The 25,709-nt window shown below is 35.3% G+C and overlaps 1 protein-coding gene across 1 annotated transcript in view; it reads right to left on the minus strand.

Moving 5' to 3' along the window:
* DPYD (dihydropyrimidine dehydrogenase) overlaps nt 1-25,709 on the minus strand; it is an 802,527-nt gene that overhangs the window by 389,298 nt on the left and 387,520 nt on the right. Inside the window, exon 12 of the mRNA XM_055340016.1 lies at nt 18,635-18,819. Within this exon, the coding sequence (XP_055195991.1) occupies nt 18,635-18,819 (185 nt within the window). The remainder of the gene's footprint in view (nt 1-18,634; nt 18,820-25,709) is intronic.

The following is a 25,709-nucleotide window of genomic DNA, read 5'->3' on the forward strand; positions in this document are numbered from 1 at the left end:
TGAGAAGTGTTTTGTACTACTCTTTCCATATGATCACAACTCTTCAAATTAGGCATTATTCTCCTACTGAAAATGAGCAAAGTGAGGTTCAAAGAAAATAAGCAACTTCTCCAAAGACAAGGAGCCAATAAGTAATAGAGTGAGACTTGGATTTAAAGCTACTACAGCCTACATTATATCAAGCTGCTCCTATTTATATAAATATTCTTCTAAAGAATTAATGTCCTCAACATTGGAAACTGATCTGAAAATTATTCATGATGGTTTGATTAAACACACACAATACATGTACACACATGGAAAATGTATTACCAAAAATAAAAAGCATATTCTGATTAGATATTGATAAGATAATCAAATATAATGCCTTTCATTTCAGAATGAAAATAAAAACAAATATAATCTTAAAATGGCCTAATTATTTTATTATTACCTTATTATTACTCTTTATCACTGGTATTCTACTATACCTGGCTAGGTCATGGAATTATACACAGAGAAATTTGCATGTATAATGGTTAGTTGTTGAGGAAAAGCAAATCACATCATAATTATGTATCCCAACTGCATTTTTCCCTAATTTGTTTTACTAGAATGAAAATTTAAAAAAAGCACGCTGTTAAAAGCAAGACTATTGGTAGTGTTATATTTGATTGAAGAAGAGAAAATAACTACTACTATGTTCCATCCAATTTAAAATCATCAAACAGCTTGCACCTACTCATTTTATTTATATTTCATTGTGATATAACTACAATGGTCCCTATCTTGGGGTACAGCTGCTCTAGAAGCATCCATTCTGAGATTATTTTAAGGCAAAGAATAAATAACATTGTATAGCTACTTATGACTAGATTAATTCATAGGCTGGATTTATGCATTAATTAACTCCAGGTCAGTTACTTTGCCCTTTGAAGAAATATCTATTGAGGGGAAAAACTTGCAATGCAGAAATTAATTTGGATTAGCTGCTTCCATGGTGGAAAGGCCTAGGTAGGTGATTACAATTATGACATAAAATCAGGTGTCATTTCTCCAGAAATTAGAATTTGTAATGAAAATTTCAGAAAAGATATGAGGCTATAGAAAAGTTTCTAAAAAATAATGATCCCATTTTACTCACTTCTTTAAAGGATTATATTCACATTGCTCTTAATAAGATATTTGTAACCTGAGTGCAGAATAAGTCTACAAAATTAAACATTAATTCAAATCCATATGATCTTTTTCTTCATCTAAACTTTACCCCCACCCTCAACTACCAGCTCTTAAGCAACTTACAGTGGTATCATGCAAAAATTCCTCTTCTTCAACAACAAGAAAAAAACTATTCCTCCCCCACTTTTGCCCACTTAACTTTATGACACTATCATTCATTCAGCTTAAGCCCAAAATCTATTATTCTTAATACTACTTCTTTCATTCCCTATTTTTCTTCTAACGGCAAATCTAATGACCCTATCTTCGAAATATATGAATCCATGTACTTCTATCTATACTCATTGCCATCATTATCTCAGGACTATTTGTTTGTTTTTTTTTTTCCATTTTCCTTGCCTCCTACTAGAGTCCACTCTTTATTTTGCACCAGAGCCTTTTAAAAACACAAATCTGATTGTTTAAAATGTTTCATTTATTTCTCATAGCATTTAAAAAAAATATTCCAGTGATTTCAGCCTACAAGATCTTCCATGAGCTGGTCCTGTCCCCCTATCCAAATTGATCTTACGCTGCTTCTATGTTAATACACCTATCAGTCACATATGACTTCTACTAAACTCTGGCTTTCCCGGAGTGCTTGCAATTGCTGTTCTGTCTTCTTGGATGTTTTTTTTTTTTTTTTTAATTCTGTTTCCATTTAAACTTTACTCCCACCTCCGGGTACCAGCTCTTTTAGCAACTGCTATGGACTGAACTGTATTCCCCCAGAATTCATATGTTGAAGCTCTGACACCAAAGCGATATTATTTTGAGAGTGGGCTTTGAGGAGTAACTTGAGTTTAGAGGAGGTCATGGAGGTGAGGCCCTCATGATGAGATTAGTGCCTCTAGAAGAAGAGATACATGTGGGGACACAGTGAGAAGGCAGCCATCTACAGCTAGGAGAAGAACTTTCACCAGAACTCAACCATGCTGGCACCCTGATCTCAGACGCTCAGCCTCTAGAACTGAGAGAATATAAATTCCTAGTGCTTAAGCCACCTAGTTTATGATATCTTGTTATGGCAACCTGAGCTGAAAAATATAGCAACCTAAGGTAGAATCACCAACAAGCAAGTGAACTTATAAAATGTGCTTCCTGAATCTCATGTGCCCCATGATTTAAAATGTTTTCTAGCCATTTTCAATCTTTCAGTGATATTTATGAAGTGTCTACTATATGGTAGGCATTGTGACCAGGTGCTAAAAACATAGCAGTAAACAAAGTACATTTTCTGGTTGCATGGATTTTATATTCCAAAGTGATGGCAGGAGAAGGAATCAAAAACATAGATGAATGTGTGTGTGCATGTGTGCATGCCTGTGTGTATGTGTGATGTTGTGATTTATAATTAGAAATATGTATTTGGTTTTCATACAGTTTCTAGCTCCTGAAACACTCAGGATTTCTTGAATGATGAGAGCAATGAAGGTGTCTTTTTTTATGTCAATGGATGAAGGCACCTAAGGATGGGGGCTGGTTACCAGGAGACTCTGCCACATGGTTCTAGGGTTGGAAACTTCTGTCCCATCCCCTCCACCCCCTGACCTTGAGGGAGGTAACAGGGGCTGGAGGTTGAATCAAGATTTAATCAATTGTGACTACGTAATAAAGCCTGTATTAAAAATAAATAAATAAATAAATAAATAAATAAATAAATAAATAGGTAAATAAAAAAATAAAATAAAATAAAAATAAAAACAAAAGGACAAGGTTCAGAGAGCTTCCAGGTTGTTATACAGGTGGAGATTGGGGAGAAAGTTGCACCTGGAGAGGGCATGGAAGCTCTGCACCCTTTCTGCATACTTGCTCTGCACATATTTTCCATCCAGCTGCTACTTAGTTACATCCTTTTATAATAAACCAGTGAGCTAGTAAGTAAAAAATTTCTCTGAGTTCTGTGAGCCACTCTGGCAAATTAATTGAACCCAATGAGGCAGTCATAGGAACCTCTGATCTATAGCCAGTTGGTCAGAAGTACAGGTAACAACTTGGACTTGGGAATGCTATCCTGAGTTGGAAGGGGTCACTGGAACCTCTGATCTACAGCTCGTTGGTAAAAAACACAGGTGGTAACCTGGGCTTATAGCTGGCATGTGAAGTGGCAGGAATGGACAAAAGGTGGGACAGTCTAGCAGAACTGTGCTTACTTGTGAGATCTGATGTTGTTTCAAGGTAGATAGTGTTGGAATTGAGTTACATTGTAGAATACCCAACTGGTGCCCCAACTGGTGCTTTCTGGCACAGGGAACCCCTACCCCTCATACGCATACATTGCAATTGAGTCCAGGAACCCCGAATGGTGTTTTCAAGTGTCTTCTCCTCAGAAACAAAATGCAGAGTATATGCGGGTTAGGCAGTAGTGTGGCTAGGGGCAGGGATAGTTTCCATTTCGTGCCCATGGAGATTTCTTTAATAAAGTAACATCTGAGCATATATGAGAAGGAGGTGAGCAGAGTCATGCATATACCAACAGTGTTGGTATACTCCCTGACTTTGAAATAAATGGTTCGATTTATCAGTTGAGCTACTGCAATAACATTGGTTTCTTTGATCTTCTACTAATTATAATATTCATTAAGAAAATACCACATAGATATTAGAGGCTCTAGGTCATAAAATCCAAAGGGTCTATTAAAAGGATAAACTACTGAATTAACTTTAAGAAGTGGTTTGTAAGTTAGCCAAGGACCCCCCAAATAATAAATAACATGTTGACAAATTTTCAAAAGTGTCAATCAGTAAGGTAACAATTGCCATAGTCGCAGGCCCAGGGGCAAAGGTGGTGACACTGCTGACAAGATGTCATTGACTAGTCTAAGAAAAGCCTGGTGACCAGCACAGGGTGGTGCCTGACAGCAAATCCATGTAGCACAAAGAAGTCAGCATGATCAAGGTAAGAGTGATGAAGGTAAATAAAAGAAGCTGACATTTAAGAAAGGTGACAACAGCAATGTTAAATATTAAGACTTGGAATAAAAAGCTCAAAATTGTAAGTCAACAACCTACCAGGCAATATCTGCTTTTGTGTTAACCTATTAACCCTTGGATTTCTAGGAAGAGAAGTCTCTACAATAGTTTAAAGTGGGGGAAGGGATACAGGGAAAAACTAATACAGTCACTCAGATGTGATTTCTGGACTCTAAATAGGTCAGTTGGGGAACTTTGAAACTCATTTGTCTCACCTTTAAAAAAACTATTGTAAAGGATGGCTGGGAGGATTACAGGAGAAAAATTATGATGCACTGGCAAGTTCATTTTTATCCTTCTGTTTCCATAACTGTACCCCACGACCTGTTTGAGTAGTCTAAGTAGTTATTTATCAGCAACAAGCCAAGTGAATCTGTAAAGACTGCTTCCTAAACTTCATGTGCCCCATAATCTAAAACATTTTCTCAGCACATTCAATTTTTCAGTCATAGTTATCAAGAGCCTGCCGTACAGTAGGCATTTTACTGGTCAACCACCTACTATCAGGTAGGTATTGTTCTAGACACCAAGGATAAGGCAGAGAACAAAGCTGACAAAGAATCACATTGAAGGCTACATTCCCATGGGATGTTGTCTGGCATACAGTGACCATGCAATGCATGAGAAGTGATCCCAAAATGAGGTAAGATCATTTTGAGGACTAGCTGCATGGATTATACAAGTCCAGTGCCACTGTTCTCATCCCTACTTTGGCACAGAGTTCTATGACCATTGGCAGGTACTTCCCTATGTGTGCTGCCTTCCATATGCTCAACTAAGCTCAACCAACAGACACCATGAGAAATGGGCAGGATGATTATTGAGAAGAGTAGGGCTGAAAATGGAAAAACCTGTGTTCTAGCCCCAGAAGGCCAGACCATCAACACTTTATGATAGGCATTACATTTCTCCTGTTCTTTTCTATGGATGCTGTTCTATCTTTATCTCTTTGGGGATCTTTAACATATCTATTTTTAATTCCTTACAGATAGTTCTATTATTGTTCTTTTCTCCTGAATTTTCCTATGAGTTGACTTTTAAAATCTGTTCCTCAGCTTTCTGACCCATATGTTAAGTGGTTGGATCAAGTGTTTCCAGGGCCATTGCCATCTCAACAAAATTTAGCACACATTTTCTAATTTGTAAAATGAGAAAAAAATAGTTACTCTGGCAGGCATAATTTTGTATGATGTGAATATTAAGCCTCTAAAAAAAGATAATCAGCATATTATAGGTATTTGATAAATCAGATGCTTTATTTTTAACATACATAATTTGGGTTTCAGAAGCATGAAAAACTATAATTTAATCTTTTTATGGATAAAGATAGTGAGGATAAAGATAATGCATTTGAGATTTTAAACATTAAGTCCTTGAGCTGAGAATTTCACTTCTGTGCCTACGTTGTGCTATCTCAGAGCCATAAGTGAGATAACCAAAAGGCAATGTGAAATCCCGAAACGTCTAAAGGCAGAATTAATGAGTAATTAAATGAAGATTTGAACCCTGGTCTCCTTTTAGGCTTTCATTGTACCACCTGTATCTAGGTATTTTTCAATCTAATCCATTACAATTTATATAAGACTCAACTTTAGTAAATCACTGAATGTAGAGGAACAAAGTTCTGATTAAAATTTTTGCATTTAAATTTACACCAGCAAGCTAAAGGTTTTCAGTGCTTTGTTCTACTGTGATATTTTCATGAGGGCCACATGGCCCCAAGCATCAAGGTGTTAGAGATTTGGCATGGAATTCTTAACACCTATACCCCATTTGGACCAAGTGACCTTGCAATGGCTAATTTCTTTCATACTCCCTCAGCACCTACTGAGGTCAGGTTCAGTATGGCACAGATCAGATTTTTCAGTTATTTCTTCTAACCATTCTAATCTTAAGTTATCTGCCTGAAGTAGCAATCTACTGCTATATTGGTAAGGATATATTCTGCCTTTATGGAGACAATTTCATTCTAAATTACTTTTCAGGTCAAATGCTGCCATTTAATAAAGGTTTGGAACCCTATATAAAGTCAATAAAAGGCATTAAAATCACTTATTAGTCATGGTATTTTCGTTCCCTATCACCAACTAGATAGTTTTGTTTTCATAGCTCCATTGGACATAGGCTCAGTCCTCATTTTTTTCCTCAATCCTTTTACAACATATAGATATCATAAAAAGTAAATACCCCTTCATACACAAAAGCTACACATTTTTACAAATAAAATTTTTTACTAGAAAAAAGTCAGGCTTCTGATCCTTAATAATTATTTAAAAATATTTAGCTAAGGAATACATCAAAAATTAACATTGCTGTACCATCAAAAAGATAAACTCTATAGATGTCTACAGGGTTTATTGAGTGCTTATTTAAAATACTTGAATAGACTTAATTTTTCAATGACTATAAGCAAATTTAAATTTATTACTTCTCACTGAAAAGGATAAAAATGATATCACAGGCACTTTTGATTCTAATTCAGTCTAAAGGTGTAGTTTTCCAATGAGAAATTGGGCTGAAGTCATTTCAATACAGTGATCCTGACCAAGTGGAAAAACTTAGCATGGAAACAGCATTTAGCCATGACATACTTCAATATTATTTTTTGGAGTCTATCACTATCTCAAACTGAATCCATTATGATTTAAAACTGTCTTTTTATTGATATTCATTGTTTTTCAACCTGACAGTGGCCAATGATTCATATCAATCTTCTTTTAACATAGGAATTAGAGAGTTTGCAATATATCTTAAACTGAAGGACACTTTTTCAATAGGTCTCAAGATTTTAATACAGTTGTCATTTGAAAAGCCTTACCTCCTCTCAGTTGGAGAGGGGTTTAGAAAAGAAGAAGCCAGTTCCGTCAATTAAGATTGTTTTTATCTGAAGCAGTGAAGGATTTAAAAATTAGTATGACATATCGATGATGCCTCTTTTTTTAAAAGGCATTTTTATTTTCTAAGTGCAGGAACACTGCAGTTGGCTGTCAATCATTAAACCACAAAATGAAGTCCTTTGCCTGGCAAGGAGATCTGCAACTATACCAATACTGGTAAACTAACCACCAAATTATAGCCTTTTCTCTTGCCTCACCCAGATTTCACAGGGGCTGCACACCCAAATAAATGCCTCTTGGCTACCCATTCATCTAACAGCTGGAAAGATGACACTTGACATTTGGAAACTTTCCTGTGAAGATTGCTGCAAGGCTTTCCCATTAGCTTCCTGGTGAGACTGTAAGGTCGAATAAGCTGCCTCAAAACCTGCAAAGGATAACGGAAATGCTCTAATATTAAGCCTGTGCAATTTAAATTTCTAATTCTCAAATCATAGTTCTTCAGATATTGTAGAAACCACTAGTATATTTCAGGGCAAAAGAATGCCTTTGAAGATGTGAAATTAAAATGATATTTTAAGCAATGATAATGATAACAAGTGTCTTTAAAGTTGGCACTGAAGTTCTTCTAAGCAACAGAGACTTGGACATAGATAAGTTCTTCCAAGTTTGTTTTCTAAAATCCCAGATTGTCATATTTTTAGCAACTGCTCATCTTTGTACAGATCAGTAATCTTTAATGAGCCACAGTAGCTATCATTCTTTAGATTTTAATTTCACATCATAAAAATTATCAGAGATAGCTTTAAAATCCTTACAATCTGACAACGTGGATTCTTTTTGAAAATCAGTGAGCTTGATATAAAATAAAAATGTAAATATTCCATTATGAAGAAAATGCTGTCATCTTATAAATCTTTCAAGTATAAACATATGCGTTTGTCCTCTTTAGAAAGGTTAATTCCTTTAAAAGAGATCCCCAAATCAAAAAGTTTTAATAACCTGACTGTTCACTAAAGATATTAGAAAGACAAAATCCCTCACATAATCTCCAACCCTAAAAGTGGCAGAAGGTGAAAGATTTCATTTATTGATATGAATGCACATAATTCAATTAGCTTTATAGCAATGATCCTTTCGCACTGTGCTCGATTTTTAATTCCCCGTCTTCAAAGTGTCCTTACAATTTTCTATTCTTGTTTGTTAACTCAGTATTTCTCATGTGAAAGATTGACAAGAATGAATAGGCCTCTCTAAATGTTCAGTTATATGTCCAAATGTAGATAAAATTAATAATATGATTAAAAGGGAAAATGAAACATTTAAAAAATATATGCAGAAGGGCACTGAAGAAACAGGAGACATAAATGATGTAACTTTCAATCTTGAATTAATCACCATCTGGGACTGAAATCACTTTTTAAAAGTCAATTTAGAGATGCTGAATTGTACCTCATTAGCAACAATGACAGATATGGATTCCTATGGATGTGCATCTCACGGCCTCAGATCACAAACCAATACAATGGCAAGCCTAGCTCTCCTATGCCATTCCATCAACAAATCCACCAAAAGAAGTCTCAGCTCAAAAAAACAAAACAAAACAAAAAGCCCTGGAATACTTAGCAATGATTGGACTCCTCCTTTTTCTCCAAACTAAAATCACAACTACCATTTTGTACTCACTCAATGGTGAGACTATGCCATGAATCTCTCTCCAGTAGGTACTGAAATCACAAATTCATTTCACATAGCCTATTGAACCGCCATCAGATGATAATGACTTTCTGTCACTCCTGACCAGGGGCAGATTTGAACTAGTGACCAAGAGGTTAAAGGCTCTGTATCTCATTACCAATCTCCTGAGATACCTAGTTCCCTCAACAACTACTGATTCTTTTGCTCCTCAATCGAACCAAAAGAAAACACATAAAAACCTAAAGCAGGAGGAAAATAGGTCATCAATGCAAGGAATTTATAACAGTTTTGAAGAACTTTACAAACATCTATTTCAAAATGTGCCCATATACTATATACAGCTGAGTAGAACCACATCAACTCTTAGAGAACTTCATTATAACCTTCTTTAAAATATCATATAAGCTTCATTGTTTGCTGAAAAACACTGTAGAAAGCTAAAACTTAAAAGACAACTGTGCTCTGTGATCCTACAGGGTTAGGAAAGACATTTTAGAGCGAGTATGATGCCAGAATATTTATGTGTGTATCTTGTGTATATTTTCTAAGATATTTCTGCCACAAGAATTCATTCCAAGGGCGACTGACACGTTGGAAAGAACAACACAGATTCATGAATAAAATAATCAAAACAGTATCAGGCTCCTTAACATGGATACTTATCACAGGAATATGGCATGTTTAATAAAGGATAAAGTTGGAGGAAGAAACAAAAAGAATCGTCATTTGGGAAGATGCATGTAGGTAAACTCGGGTATAGAGTAAAACCACTGAAAGTAAACCAAAAATGAAACACACACACACAACTTTTTGTTGTTGTTGAATGGTGGCAGCCAGTAAACAGTACTGGGTAACCATTCAATTTCAATTCAGTGACTCCTAAAGTCACTTGTAAACATAGCAACCAGAACTTTTTTTTAATGTGTTTATTTTTTTTAAGAATTTATTTATTTGAGAGAGAGCATGAGCAGAGGGAGGGGCAGAGGGAGAAGAACAGTCAGACCCCCAGCTGCACGGGGGAACCTGATGCGGGGCTCAGCCCCAGGACCCTGGGATCATGACCCACACCGAAGTCAGACACTTCACCGCCTGAGCCACCCAGGCACTCTTAAATATGTTTAATGTTCCAGTGTCTCCTTTCTTATCCTCTGCAGTTTATCATAGTGTTTGAATTTCACAGAAAGAATTCTACTTGAAAGAAAAGTGGTCTTCTTTTCCCTTTCACTTCTTGCCTATATTTGAAGAATCCCTAATATAATTTCTTTCATTGAATTTCTATCTCTACCTAATCCTTCCATATTTATCTTTCCACTAATAACTCTTGTCTTTTGTTACTCAATATTTATCTGCAACATGTAAATTTAGTTAATCCCTTCCCCTACTAGTAATAAATACTGTGGTGTTTTAATGTTGCATCTAAAAGATAGTAAATTTAAAATAGAATTCTGAATCACAGAATAATGACATGGCTAAGGATTGCTCTACAGATGTAATCAAAACCGTAGGTTTTGAGATGATAATTTTCATATATTTGGACTAATTTTATTTGACAAAATGTCTCATGTTGGTAAGATCACCTTCTCAGAACTACCATGAAGACTTCAGGGAAAATGAGCTTCTTATCTAGGATCAGAGTTTAGAAGCAGTTAGCCTGTATTCTGTTTACAAGTTTGTTCTTAGTGGAGGACACGGCATGGAGAGATAATATATATAGCCTTTTTTTCCTCTACTGTTCATGATTAAATTTGTTTGCATGTTAACACTAAAACAAAGTATATGCCCAATCTTCTAAACAATTGTATCTTCATAAATTAGTGACATTTTTGTAAATTAATAATACCATTTTGTAAATATATTTTGTATTAAGACTTGTCTTTGGTAAAGAAGGACCTTAGGCACCGCACTATTTCCCTTAACGAGTTGGTTGCACCTAACAGACTCACTGGACTAATTTCTTCTCTCCTGTCCGTCCAAGGAAGGATACGGAGGGCTGAATCTTTGTAATGAGTAGGGTACCCTGTGTGCCTATGAACTTTCTACTCCCCCCCTTGAGTTGTGTGCTTACTGAATCAGTGGTATGTCTCTCAACCCATTTGTGTTTAAGAATGTAAATTAAAATTATATAAATTGAAGAGCCATATGAATGCAAAAAGGGGGCTGAGTCTGTGAAAAAAAAAACAAGTTGAATATTTTCAAAAGATATAATCAAGGTGAGTTGCTAAAAAAGAAGTTGCTGTCACATTAGATGTGGATTAAACAAATAAAAATGACTGACAGGCATTCAGACAAAAATCCAGGAACCTGCTCTGTGTTTCCTGAATATATGGGGCTCCACTTTAAAACACAAAACCAGAAGTTTTAGGCAGTATATTATAAATAAATACACAAGAAACACGATAGAGCTGTACCATTAGATTAAAAAGAATGTGGCTCTGTTTTTTTTTTTAAAGAAAAATGAAAGGAGAAAATTTCTATGACATGCTTGACATATGTATGTATCCTTTTTATAATTCCCTATTTTAAATTTTCCAGATTAATCAACTAATTATTGATTTTTGTTTCACAGACTAAGAGAACTTCTTTATAATATTCTGTTTTTTAAATGAATGTTCTAGATTTAACCGATTCACTGTTAATGAATTTCTGGATTTACCTATATAATTAAAATGCCTCATCTTTATCCTTAATTAACAATTAAATTTAGGTCTTTAATTATATTGATTAAGTTGACTATCCCTCTATTCTACTTCTCCAGAAGTTAGGATATATGGAATGTTTATAATCTTAGAACTTTTCTAATCACTTAATCATTCTGGTTAAGGTATATTTTAACCAGAACTAAGTTACACATAAGCTACAGCCTCCATTCACGATCTTCTCATTTCAGTTTCAAACTACAGGGGAACTCTCAGGTAAAGTTCGAATGCACTATTTTATTTTTAAATTTTAACACATATTGTAGGGGAAGGTGTCTAGGGCTGCAAATGATTAGCAAGAAGAACAAGAATCCAGGGTTAAAAAGTATCAGGAAAGTAATTCAATCCAGGGGAAAATAATAAATATTTAATTTGAATAAATATGTTCAAATCCTGGCTTTGTTACTGACACCATACTTAACCTAGAATAGGTTTATCTTTTGAGACTTTTTTAACAACTACAAAATAAAGATAATGATACCCATAGGGGTACTGGGTGGCTCAGACAGTTAAGCCTCCAACTCTTGACTTCAGCTCAGGGCATGATTTTAGGATTGTGAGATCCAGCCTTGCAGCAGGCTCTGAACTCAGTGTGGAATCTGCTTGAGATTCTCTCTCTCTATCTTTCTCTCTCTCTGCACCTCTCCCCTCATTTGCACACTGTCTCTCTCTCTCTCTGAAATAAATAAATAAAATCTTTTAAAAAATTTAAAAATAAAGATAATGATACCCATTGTAACCAAAACACACACAATGCATAATAGAGGCTAAACAAATAGTAGCTGCTATTATAATGATTGACAAGTAAATATAACAGCAAGGAGGGTAAAAATCAGGGAGCACTTCTTTCGTGAGTCTTTTCCAATTATTCTAGTCACCATTGATCTCTGCTCTTGGACTACTTTAGTATTTATTGGTTGTAGTAAATTTAGCTTTCCATTTTATCATGCCTGTTCTCTATTTCATCTGGGTAATCCTTGCATTCACACATTACTAGAAGCAATTTAGAGAAGAAAGGTTGATGGATTCATGTGGTTAATTTCTTTTTTTCCTAGTACAGAGCTTTGTATCTATTCACCTGTCCACATACATGCACATGTGTGCACATACACACAGAGACATACACATGTGCACTGGTTAAATAAATAAATCCACTGGAAAGATTCAAGAGGAAGCACAAATAAATTTTAAAACTGATAGAACATTTTTTTTTGTTTAGCTATAATCATTCTTCCAATTATATACTCTTTCTTTGGGTACACTGTCAAAATTATCTTAGATATTCAGTAATTCTTATTTAAGGAGAAGAAAAAAATTCAAATATGCCTGGATTCCTACTAACATAGTATTAACAACAACAAAGGTGAAGCCATATTGGATCATTCATTAGTAAAACTAAATAAACACAAGTAAGTTTAATATTATAAAATAAAGGCTTTCAAGGAGGGAAATGTTGACAAATGGGAAAATGTTTCTTTCTATATTAATACAAAAGATGGGCATCCCGGGTGGCTCAGCGGTTTAGCGCCACCTTCAGCCCAGGGCGAGATCCTGGAGACCTTTAAAAAAGAACAATCTGACATTATCACTTCTTTTTTTTTTTTTTTTAAGATTTTATTTATTTATTCATGAGAGACACAGAGAGAGAGCGGCAGAGACACAGGCAGAGGGAGAAGCAGGCTCCATGCAAGGAGCCTGACGTGGGACTCGATCCCAGGTCTCCAGGATCTCGCCCTGGGCTGAAGGTTGGCGTTAAACCGCTGAGCCACCTGGGCCTCCCACACTATGAGTCCTTTATGCAAACAACTCCTACCACATTCCTGCTTCATTACAAACCCCAAATTGGAAGTCCAACACTGGGTATTCTTATCATGTTCTAACCGCAGTATCATTGCATCTTCTCTTCAATTTTTCCTACATATTCTATTTAGGGCCTCCACTAGCTCAGGATGCCTTCTGGGGAAATTTAAAAAAACCACTGCACAGGTGCAAGTCTTACAGAGCAAGCAGATAGCACCTTTGTGAAAATTCAAGGAAAGCACTCCTTCCTCTGAATAGAAGCCCCACAACAAAAGATACCACCGTTAGGTAAGTGAAGCTTGGTTAGGACTTCAGCCAGCTAGTACCCTGATCTGGGTTTCCCTGGGCAGGAAGCAAGCTATCCAGTTTTGCTAGCAGGCCCCTTTATGTTCCACCAGTTCAAATCACTCAGTTTGTCTTACCCTCCCTTTTGATTTGTATCTTGATTTTTGTGAAGCCTTTGCTGACTCCACATCCTGATACCCACATCCAGACAGAATCAATCATTATCTCTTCCATGCTACCCTGTGCTTTTACACTTTTTGTTACTACATTTATTATATCGTATTAGCTGTAAGCTTACAATATACAGACTGTGAGATTAGTAACAGCAAGTTTCATGTTTTAATTTACATTTATAAACCTACTGATTAGTACCATCTAGAGATGAAAGCACTATTTTTAAAAAAAAATTATTGAATGAAAAAAATGAATGAATGAATGAATCCATGCATGAATGGATCCATACATGGACAGAGAAGTGAATACATATGGCTAAATAAATAAATAGCTAATTAAAATGCTTTCATAATTATTTACTTACCCCTAAAAAGATCATGTCCTGGAGTGAAGTAACTTGCCTCAGGTCACACAGTTGGAAAGTGCTGAATATGGGTTAAAATCAGGTCTGTTTAATTCAGAGCCCAAATTCCTCACTGCTATATTTTACCTCTCCTCATGTATTCACTTTGGTACTCTCTCAAAGTCAAGTGTTGGGCCCAACAGCTGGTACTCAATAAATGGTAACTGATCAAATTAACTAATGAAATTTAAGTGAAGCTCTCTTTAGACAACTACGGGAATTACTGAAATCCAAACCGGGATATCTTTAAATAATCACGATGTGTCTGAAAAAGCATATTACAAATAAATTCAAAATATACTATTGCAATGATCGCATGCATGAATTAATACTATAATGTGTGTATTAAATCATTTTTAAAGTATACTATCTAGTGTTCCATTTCTCTCAAAACTAATGTAAAACATAAGACAAGCAGCGATAAAACCTTCATTCATGAATACACTTTGGGCATTATAAAATTTTTCTTAACGAATGTTCCATCTGAAGGAAACATTATTTATTTACAGTGTTAATGAACTTTTATAACAAACTCATTAGTTTTCTTAACTCCTCTTTAAATTCCTATAAAATGAATTATCTCATTTTACGTATTTCTCCTATTTAATAGATGAATACACTGTTTATTTTGAAGGCATAACAACAAACAAGCATGGCCACTGGCTTGGATAGAGATAGATCAGTGGGCAGGCTTCAGTCACGGAAACCAGGTGCTACAGAGCACACAGGAGGAACATATTCCTGGAAGAGAAGGAAGCAAGACCTGAAGGACAAGTAGGATCTAGACAGATGAAATGAGTGGAGTAGGGGAAAGGCCCAGATTCAGAAGAAATCTTGGTGTGTAGGGGAAATTCAAATTAGCATCACAAGCAAGATAAAGAGTTTAGGCTTCATCTTGAGTGTGAAGAAGAGCATCTAAGGGGCTTTATTTTATTTATTTATTTTCTGAAGGCTTTTATTTTATTTTTATTTTATTTTTTTTTGAAGGCTTTTAAATGAAATTAGGATCAAACTTGTTCTCTAGAGAGATGACTCTGGTTGCAGTATACGCTCATTGGATTTGACAAGGGAAGAAGTGGTGGCAATTTTAAGAGATGATAGACCAGGCCAGAACTAAGTTAATGACAGTGTGGAGAGAGAAAAATCTCACTTTGTCTATATGTTCCTTTTTGGTCTTATCACTTCTTAGCACTATGCAACCAATAGGTGGAAAAGTAGAAGTGTTGATTTTACATGACAGGGATTTTACCTGCCTTCCGTTTCTACTCCATCTTTAAAAATGCAATTCAACACATTGTTTGACATATCTGAAGCCTTCGGCAAAAAACAAAACTCTTCCTGGTCATGCATTTTTTCTTGTATATTTCAAAGACTACTGTTCCTCACAATGCGTATTTTTAAAGCACGTGCACTTTTCATTTCATCCTAAAAGTCTGTTTCTTTCCCTTTCTGAGTAGGTGGAAGCTAAATAAAATGATTGCTCATTTTTTTTCAGTACATATTTATTTGATCCAGGGAAGTAAACAAATAAAAAGAAAGTCAAAAGAAAAATACCCTTAGGAATCCTTTGGAGTGATAAATGCGAAGTACTGCAGAACCACAATCATCACAAATATAGTAAATATTCTCTATATACTTTAATCTAAAAGCTAAAAATGGATTTAAATCTTTAGGAAAAAATTAACACAGGCTATTTTCCACTGTCTTTCACTCAGTTTTACCTTTCAAATCTTTTTAGCATCTTTTGTCTTCCCACCATTTTCACTCCTGCAAACTGAATTCACGCATCCACTAGATTGCATCTGGTCTTCCACAAAAGCCTCTTCTCTTATCTCCTGATTCTACTTTCATCTCTTCGGGAAGTTAACAGACTGGTCAGTCTGTCAACCAAATATTGTATTTGGCACCGAAAACAAGCCAATCAAAGTGCACATATGAAAGAGTGTTTACAGAGATAGAATTGAGGAGTTATAAACAAGAGAGAGAGAGAAGAGGAAAATAAGATTTAGATAAATAGTTCCTAAGTAAAGATGTGTACAACAGTGTACTTTTGTAATGAGAAAAGTATGTGTGTGTGTAAACACTGTAGTGTAAACCTTTCAACCATATATTCTTAAGAAATAGCTCTTATTCCAAGACTGTGTTGTTCCCTACTTCTCTCATAAACTTTCTTATTAATGTATTTCTGGTATATATAATATAGCAAATGTTATAATTTCCTTTTTTTATTTTATTTATTTATTTTTTTTGTTATAATTTCCTGTGTTCAAGCGTTTGCTCTAATGCCATTACACAAAAATAAGAAGCTGTCAGGCCTATTTTGGTTTCAAAACTGACTTTGAAAACTGGATTCATCTGAGTAATCTAGAAGTCAGTAACCTAAAGTCTGAGGAACATTGATTTTGAGGCTTTGAAGTCAGTATCAAAAATGTTAAATGCTGGAGGCAGAACGGGTTTGGGAAAGCATGTTTAGTTCACTAGCAGTGAATCAGAAGTGCAGGTAACCAACTGACATCCAGTGAAGCAGAAATACACAACAAGCACAGGAGGGAAGGTCATCAATAGAGAGCTGGATCATGGAAGAACACAGATGGAAACACAGATGAGGGAGTCATGAAGAAGGTGCCACTGGGACCACTGAGAGTGCTGTGCCAAGAAGAGTAAAATGAGGAACTATAAACAGAGGATGATAAGCTTTGCAATAGAAAGAACAACAGAGGCCAAATTAGGAGTCCATCCCAGGCAGTTGAACTAAGCTCCTCTGTGTATTTCAGAGGCCATGGAGACTCCCCAAAGTACAGGTGCTAGAGACCCTAAAGCTGGAGCTACTACCTAGTTTTCTCCTTTGAGTTCCCGGGTTTCTGCCATTTATTATTTATTTATTTATTTATTTTTTAATTTATGATAGTCACAGAGAGAGAGAGAGAGAGAGGCAGAGACACAGGCAGAGGGAGAAGCAGGCTCCATGCACCGGGAGCCCGACGTGGGATTCGATCCCGGGTCTCCAGGATCGCGCCCTGGGCCAAAGGCAGGCGCCAAACCGCTGCGCCACCCAGGGATCCCCAGGTTTCTGCCTTTTAAAATTGTATTGCTTTTCCCATTTTTCCCCAGCCTAGTCCCTTTTGAATTATGATGGATTTAAACGGCATTCTTAATTTTAGAATTGTCATCTCCACAAAACGTTGTTTCCTAAATCACACTTCTGTCTCTGTGCATCACCTATAAGCTGGTTACACCCATATTTAGAGCCCTGGGGTACCACACTATGGCCCAAACCACATCATTTCAAGCCCTAGTACTCCGAGATGCTGGGCTAAGCGGGGGATAAAGGTGAATGAATCAAACATAAAAAAATATGACATAATTGGTACGACGTCTAGGCTCTACCTCGTAAGTAAGCAGTCCTGCACAGGTTGCAGAAAAAAATAGGAGGACAACCAGAAAAGACTAAATGGTCATGGCAAAGAGGAAGAAAAATATTCAAGGAAACATTAAAGACAAAGTGAATTTTGTGGGCAGGTGGGAAACAAAAGAAACTGAAAGAAAAGAGGCAGAGAGGCAGATAGCATGTTATGAATGGAGAGTCTCTCCCACATAGGAAAAAAGAAGAATTTTATTAATAAGAGTAAACTTTTCCAGAAACATTTTATATAAAGGAGATCACTGTATCTACATTTCATTAAATTGTAGAGCAAGAAGAAAACAAAGCATTTTGTCAAAAAGTGAGGCAACTGAGATCTAGTAATTATGGCTTTTTCTCCCCACAACCACCCAGTTACTGTAAGAGCATGTTCAACTTTATATCTTACCATTTTTACATTTTGCATTCGTTTCATAAAACTTAAGAGTGAAAAATTACAATTGAAATTTATAAAATATTTGTTTTTTTTTTTTCAATTAGGTGCATATAATTCGGGAAATGGATAGGAACTCATCTAATTTGATGAGCACTGGGTGTTATTCTACATGTTGGCAAATTGAACACCAATAAAAAATAAATTTGTAAAAAAAAAGGAGCTCATCTAATTCAAATGGACAGATGACATAGTCTTCTAGACTGTGTAAGATAATTAGGAATATAGATCTTACCTACTGTCATATTGTGTACCATCTAGATTTGACAAATGTATTATCTATGTCTTTAAGCCATTGATAAATATTTTGAACAGAGGGATCCCTGGGTGGCGCAGCGGTTTGGCGCCTGCCTTTGGCCCGGGGCGCGATCCTGGAGACCCGGGATCGAATCCCACATTGGGCTCCCGGTGCATGGAGCCTGCTTCTCCCTCTGCCTGTGTCTCTGCCTCTCTCTCTCTCACTGTGTGCCTGTCATAAATAAAAAAATATATATATTTTGAACAGAGCAAAAATAATAACTTCATGGCATTGCCTGTAGAAATGCACGCTGAATTTTTAATCAACTGAACAGTCCTGCTCTCCAGTCCATGTTAAAAAAAATGTTAGTAATATATATGTGATATACCATATATAAATGCTTGTATGAATGTGTAGCAAAATAAATGAAGTACATATACATTAGAAAAAATTAGTTAAAAGTGATGGCAAATGCCTACCTGTATATATCTGTGAATGTACCAAGAAGCTTGCTTTCCATCATTCACTGATTCCACTGTAGTATTAGCCACACCAACAATATCACCACCTGCAAACACCCATGGTTCACTGGTTTGCATAGTTTCTGGATCTACTTCTGGGAGATTCCATCTGTTGAATTTTAGAGGGCTCAAGGCTTCTTTTACTGGTAGGAAAAAAGTGAAAGGCAAGAGGCAATGAATAATCTGTGTACCACGTAACAATAATTTGAAAATTATGAAAAATTATGACTTAATTATTGTTTTAGGGATTCAAACAACTGTTTTTAATGAACCATGAAAGATGGAAAGTTAATGAAGTATCTGAGTTAACAAAACATTCAAAGGATATTGACTTAACCAATTCGAAGTATACCTCACATACAGGCATTAAAAACTTCAAATTTGGGCATATTTCAGGTCTGATATATACATCTAGGAGTATAGATCCAAGAAGGAAAGTATAACCCTTCAAATATTTTGATGTGCATAAAATCCATTTACATCCCTCTAAATGAATTTAAATGAATTTTCTTTTTTTAAAAAAATATTTTATTTATTTATTCATGAGAGACAGAGAGAGAGAGCAGAGACATAGGCAGAGGGAGATGCAGGCTCCCCATAGGGAGCCCAACGTGGGACTTGATCCCAGGGCCCCAGGATCATGCCCTGAGCTGCTGAAGGCAGATGCTCAACTGCTGAGCCACTTAGGCATCCCTAAAATGAATTTTCTAAGATTTTATTTGTCCATTATTTTCACAAATATGATATTACTCATATGATCCTAAGCTTGTCCCTGTGTGTAACATGTACAAGTTATATTGTGAATTTGGGTCAATGGCCAGTTTCTCCCTTTTCCCAGAAGTTTTATAAACAAAACAAGAGAAAGTCTTCTACATTTTCATCGAAATATTTGCACCGAGTATTAAGCAATGGACCTACAATATAGGTACATTAGCCATCAGTTTCTGTTTATTTTATAAAAATCAACAAATGCAAACACTACCAATGGTTCCTTGTGGAAATTGCTTTGTAAAAGAATTTTAAATTATTTGCTGTACTCCAGTGAATCCAAATGTGTCATGAAACAAGAAAGAGTTCGAGTTCCTTTAAGAAAAATATCCAAACAAATATCTTTGAGTAGACATATGATCCTGATATTTGGAAGAGATAAAAGAATGTAAGTTACAGAAAGGATTCATCAAGAGAAGAAGAGCATAAAGATAGTAGCATCATGTATAATGGAGCAAACTGAGCCAGTGTTTAGGATTAAATGTTTTCTCCAGGTATTCATGTCATGAATTTTAAGTACAACATCTCAGGACAAACTTATGGAGCTATTCTTTAATTGAAAAGAGAGTATAACAACTTAAATAGATTGTAAAATTTTGGAACACAAAAGTTAGTTGTTAAATAGATTACTGAGTCAAGTTTAAAATAAAATAACCAAATGTAATAAAAAAATATTATGAAACCTAAAACCATTTCTTCTAAACAATAATAGTAAAACAAGACATAAAAATAAAACGTCATTGTTTTCTACCTGGAAGTACTGTTCCCCACAAATTATATGTTCCCCACAAAACTGTAGGTTCCATGAGAATGTGTCCATGCTGCTGGTCACTGTACCACAAAGCCTACTTACAGTACTCGGAGCATAGGAGACACTCAATTCAATGCATGAGTGAATGGATGAATGAGTGAATGAATGAATGAACAGATGGGTTAATGCTATTGTGCTCAGGTTTTTATCTAAAAATCTAATAGTGTTTATATCTCTGATGTGATTTCACCTTTCATCGAGAGTAAAATTAAATATTCATGTAATTATTCTCAATGCAGAATGGCATTTTGAGAAGATTTTTCTAACGTCTTTAAAGGTCACATGAAAAGACACCTTTATCATTTGTTCCCCATCGCCTAACAGATCATCACTACCATCTGTTGACAGTTACTTGAGTTGCAAAAAAGCCAATAGTAAGCATTGTTTGTCAATTCAACCTATTACGATAATAATGGTAACTGGAACACACCACCATTGAATGGTTTTTATGTAATGGAGATAGAGACAGTAAAAAATAATTCTCCTGTAAGAAATGACCTTATTTGTCCAAGATTTTGATACAACTTTGTTCTATATAGACAATTGAAATAAAGATTTTTAAATGAGTAGGAATCCAAAATTATTTCACCAGGAGGAGATCAAAGCCCTTTTATACATTTTCCTCATGCTTTTTTACAGGGGTATCCTTGAAGGTTAGTGCAGATTTCACTCTAAACTTGAGCAATGTAGGGATTATGCCTTAGTTATCTTTGATTTCCCACAGTAGCTATTAGAGTCAAAGACATATATACCGTGAAGTTATTGAAGCTTAAGCTCTCGGGTCTCTCATTTGCATGGTCCTCTTTTAAGGTTCTGTGCCTAAATCTGAGTTTGTAATTTTTTTTTCTTTTTTATAAAGGAGTCCTCAAATTATATAAGCTTCAGGCTTCACAAAACTTGACTTAACCTTGGAGTACTGTGTGTTAAACACAATAGGTGCTGACTAAATGCTTGCTGAATTAAAGTGAAGTCCTTAAGTGATATGTTTTATAATTTCTAATGACTTAAAAAATGTAAATAGTATGATTTACTTTAATATTAGAGCTCCATCTCTAACACAGTCAATAAGTAGTCAGGAGATGTTACTCTAAGTTTAACAAGTAAATCTTGCATTTCTTAAAATATTTAGCACCAACACCATAAGCCACCCTAGGAGCATTTATTTGTGAATTCAAAAGCACTATTCTGTTCACGGGTCTTCCATTATGTATGCATTGTATGATTTTAGGTCCCTAAACATTCATACATACTCATGTTTACTTTTGAAAATATGCTCTTTCTTCAATATTTTATTCATTTATATTTTGAAGTCTTGGACCTGAATATTAACTACTTTAATTATTTTATCATTTGTAATATCCAGCTAACCTCACTAATAATCAAACAACACTCTGACACTGTGTACCAAAAAAGAAAAGGATTTTTCATTCATATTGAAAATTATCTCAGCCCCCTTTTAAAAACTATCTACTGAATTTCTCCCCCAATATTTCTAAAGGACTTCAAGTTTAGCATGTCCATAGTTTCACTTAAAATATAAATAGAAAAAACAATGAGGTCAAGCAATTGGTTGTGATGTTATTAATATATTACAGCAAAGCTTACATCGATCAAAATGCAGATCATTTGTTTCCACTTTAATATCTAATATGTTGACTTGTCAATATCTACAAAGCATCTTTGGAAAAATAGAACATGGGCAATTTATATGAATATAAAAGAAATGCTACAGTAGGTAAAAAATGTTTTCTATCAGTGGCACTAAGCAGCTAATGCAAGAATGACTGTTCATTACAACTTGAACATCAAATGATTCAGATCATTTCCCTGTTGGCACAGTGGACTCAATAGTTTAATATATGATCTATATGTGTCCATTTGTGTGTGTGTATGTGTGTGTGTATATATATATATATATATATATATATATATATATATAAATTTCGACTTTATAATGAAATAGAGATAAAGGAAGGGGGATAATCCATTAACTTATTGAAACATTGGCTATGATTACGGATCCAAATAACACCTTTCATGATTTCAATGACTCTTGAGATATAGTAGTTATTTCTATAACCCTATTTTGTAAGCTCCAAAGTATTCAATTTAGAACTCAAATCAGGGATTAAGTGAAAAAAATGCATACATATTTTATGCATAATTTGTCAGAAAGAAGTTCATTTATTTAGCTACATCTTATGAGGAAGACTTTCATCCTCCTCATCATTGTAACTATTCTTCTATAAACTCCTCACAGCTCACTTACATCTCTGCTGATACATTTAACTTGAAATACAATAAAATAAATCTCAGAAGCACATCTTCTGTTCTGCCTTTATCTGGCTTGGAAGGAGTGAAAGCATAAGTGGATGAAAAATGTATATTTACATTTGCAAACCAAATAACTGCTTGCCATTTCCTATGAAGTGTTAAATGAATATTAATAGAAGGATTGCATTTTTCTTCCTTGTTTATAAAATAACAGGACTGAGGGGAGAGGGATTTTCTGTTATGATATGCACACTTTTCCCACGGATTTCCATGAGACTGCAGCATATGTCCCAGTAGCTCCTTGGTTGAACAGAAAAAGAACTTGAAAAAGAACCCTAAAACATGCTTATTCACAGTCTATATTATTCTGCAAATGGGGGAGAAATGTGTTAAGTGATATGGTGCCTGGAATTTTATGCAGTCTTTAAAAAGAACAAAAACATCCTTAATTCATACCAAACATTCAAGATTTATGTTAATTTTCTGCTTTAATTACTACTATGTTCGAATGAGCTTATTTAAAAAACAAAGACACTCTGAGGTAGCTTTAAAACAAGAAATGGTTTCGAAATAAGAACTTTTAGTCAATTTAATGTTATGCATGAAATGATTTTTTTATATAGACTTAATTGTATTGTGACACACAAGTTCTTCACTAAGCCACAGCTTAAAATTGCAGAAACCGTTCCTCAGGGACACATCACTAGCAGATGCAGATTGCCAAGGTCAATTAAACTGATGTAGCTGTGCTGTCATATACATAGAAGAGAAACCACAAGCATATGACAAGTATATTTCTCAGTATTTATAAAAATATGTCAAGAATGTTATATTTTAGTACATAAATATAAATTGATTCTGCATAAACAATAAAACAATACAACAGAAATCATAATGAAGAAGGATTATTGATATTCTTTTGGAGTGTTTTATATACTATAAAACAATGGGGGGCTAAAAAATTTCAACATTTATAATAAAATATCTTGAAAACATGGATGAATTCATCTATATACTTGATGTTTAATTTTGCATAACCTATTAGCCAATAGGACCGAAACACAATGAAACAAAAAAGGCAAGCTGAGGTAATAATCTCAGTAATTCAGAGCTGAAAGCACAATCTCACCAAGAGCAAATGAATTCTAATTACAGGGCCAGGATATCAGAGTTCTGTCTCAACAAAATAATCTGGGGTAAAGAAGGGACAGATCCAAAGAATGCCTTCCACTAAGAACATCAAGTTTGGATGCCATGAACTTTTCTTCACATCTCCCTTCTGCCTCTAAGTATTTGAGTCAATATGCAGTCCATTCACAGACACAATGGAACCCACAGTGCAGATTTATTATTGTCCTTCTGTAAACCTCTCAAAAGTGAACTTTGTGCATCTTCCCACTTCTCCAGGACCTCAAATATCATCTCTGACTCTCTTTAGAATATTGCATTTCTCAAATTTCTTCTCTCATCTCATCTTCTATTTTGAAAAACTTTAGTTTTGGCATGGTTCTCTTTTTTCATTCTAACTTCCTCCTTTACCTAATTAGAGTAACTTACACTGACTGCTTACTTTCTTCACCACCCAAGTATGCTTTTTCTAAGCTGTCCCTCTAATGAAAATATGATCTCCATGGTTCCTAAATCCCGTGACCTCAGTCCTCCTGGCTTCTGCCTTCCTGTAGCATCCAAGACTTCTATCGCATTAATTTTTATCTCTTTCTTGATTTGCAGAATGCTACTCTATTTAGGCTCTGTTTATCTTTAAATGGTCTGTCTTGGGCTTTGGCTCCTATTCATCTCATCTTTGTCTTCCCAACTCAAGTCATATGCCTTTAACTTCATTTCTATGAAAATGACTTTAGACATGACTTCAAGCTCTTTTATTCTGGCACGTTCAGATTCCAGTGTTGTTTCTGTACTGTTCCTTCCAAATCATCACATCCAAAAGCCCAGTTTACAAACTTCTCCTGGGCCTTTCACTATTTCATGATTGATATTAGTAAGCTTGCTCTTTCATGTCTTCTACTCATTGTGATCATCATTTATACTTTTTCTTTTCTCCTCAAACTTTTGATGGACCAAGCTCCTTTCTCTTGCTTATATTTTTGTCAGAAGGTCTTCCCTTATATTTCATAAAGAACATCAAATCTATTATATAAAACTCTCTGGTCATCCCACTGTCTAGAGGGTGAGGGGTAGGGGCAGAGGGAGAGAGAGGATCCACATCCAGCAGGCTCCACATCTACCATGGGCACAGAGCCACACCTGGGGCTCAACTGGAGGCTAAATCTCACAACCTGAGATCATGACCTGGGCTGAAATCAAAAGGCTGATGCTTAACCAATTGAGCCACCCAGGTATCCTTTCTTCTTATTTATTAAAAAACAAACAAACAAACAAACAACAAAAAAAAACCTCTCTCGCGTAACAAAGGCCAGTCCTTCCACATGAGCCTTTGTCAGCATTCGGCATTTTGTTCCATAGATTATATATTCTATTATTCACCACTCCTTCTGAATTAAATGTTTCTTATAAGCATGTACATACATGTACAGTAGTCTCAATTTTTAGGTCATTCTAGATCTGCATTTGCCTCTCAAAACTTCACTAAAACTCTTTTCACTAAGATGATTGATTAGCTCCAGGTTGCCACATCCAGCAACTCTCCTCAGTGATCACCTTGTTTCAGGACTATGCTAAGGTGGAGTGAGGCACCCAATGAACAAAACTTATGAAGGTCCTTAGGCTCAGGACCTTAGGCTCAAGTACAGGTAGGCATTTCACTTGTCTCACCCAAACTGTAGCAATGCCTTCCTCCATTTCTCAGCAATATTCAACAGATAACCACTTCCTCTTCATAAATGTCCCTTAGCTTGGCTTCAATAATACCACACTTTCTGATTTTCCACCTGCCTCCATGATCACTATTCAATCTCCACTATTGTTTTTTTCTGGTCTCCTTTCTCAAAGGAGCTAGAGATAGATTTTTAAAATCTTGGCATAATCTTTGAATCTTCTCTTTCTAATGATTTCAACATCTAACCAATTACTATGTTCTGACAATTCATGCAAAGGAGATTCTCCTAGTTACTTCTTACTCCTCATTTTTATCATCCTCCCCTAATGAAGAACAGTAAGAAAAGTGATCAACATTTACTGAACCCTTGTATGAGGCAGGTA

The sequence above is a fragment of the Nyctereutes procyonoides genome, unplaced genomic scaffold (genome assembly GCF_905146905.1).
Source record: "Nyctereutes procyonoides isolate TBG_1078 unplaced genomic scaffold, NYPRO_anot_genome, whole genome shotgun sequence".
Taxonomy (NCBI): Eukaryota; Metazoa; Chordata; class Mammalia; order Carnivora; family Canidae; genus Nyctereutes; species Nyctereutes procyonoides.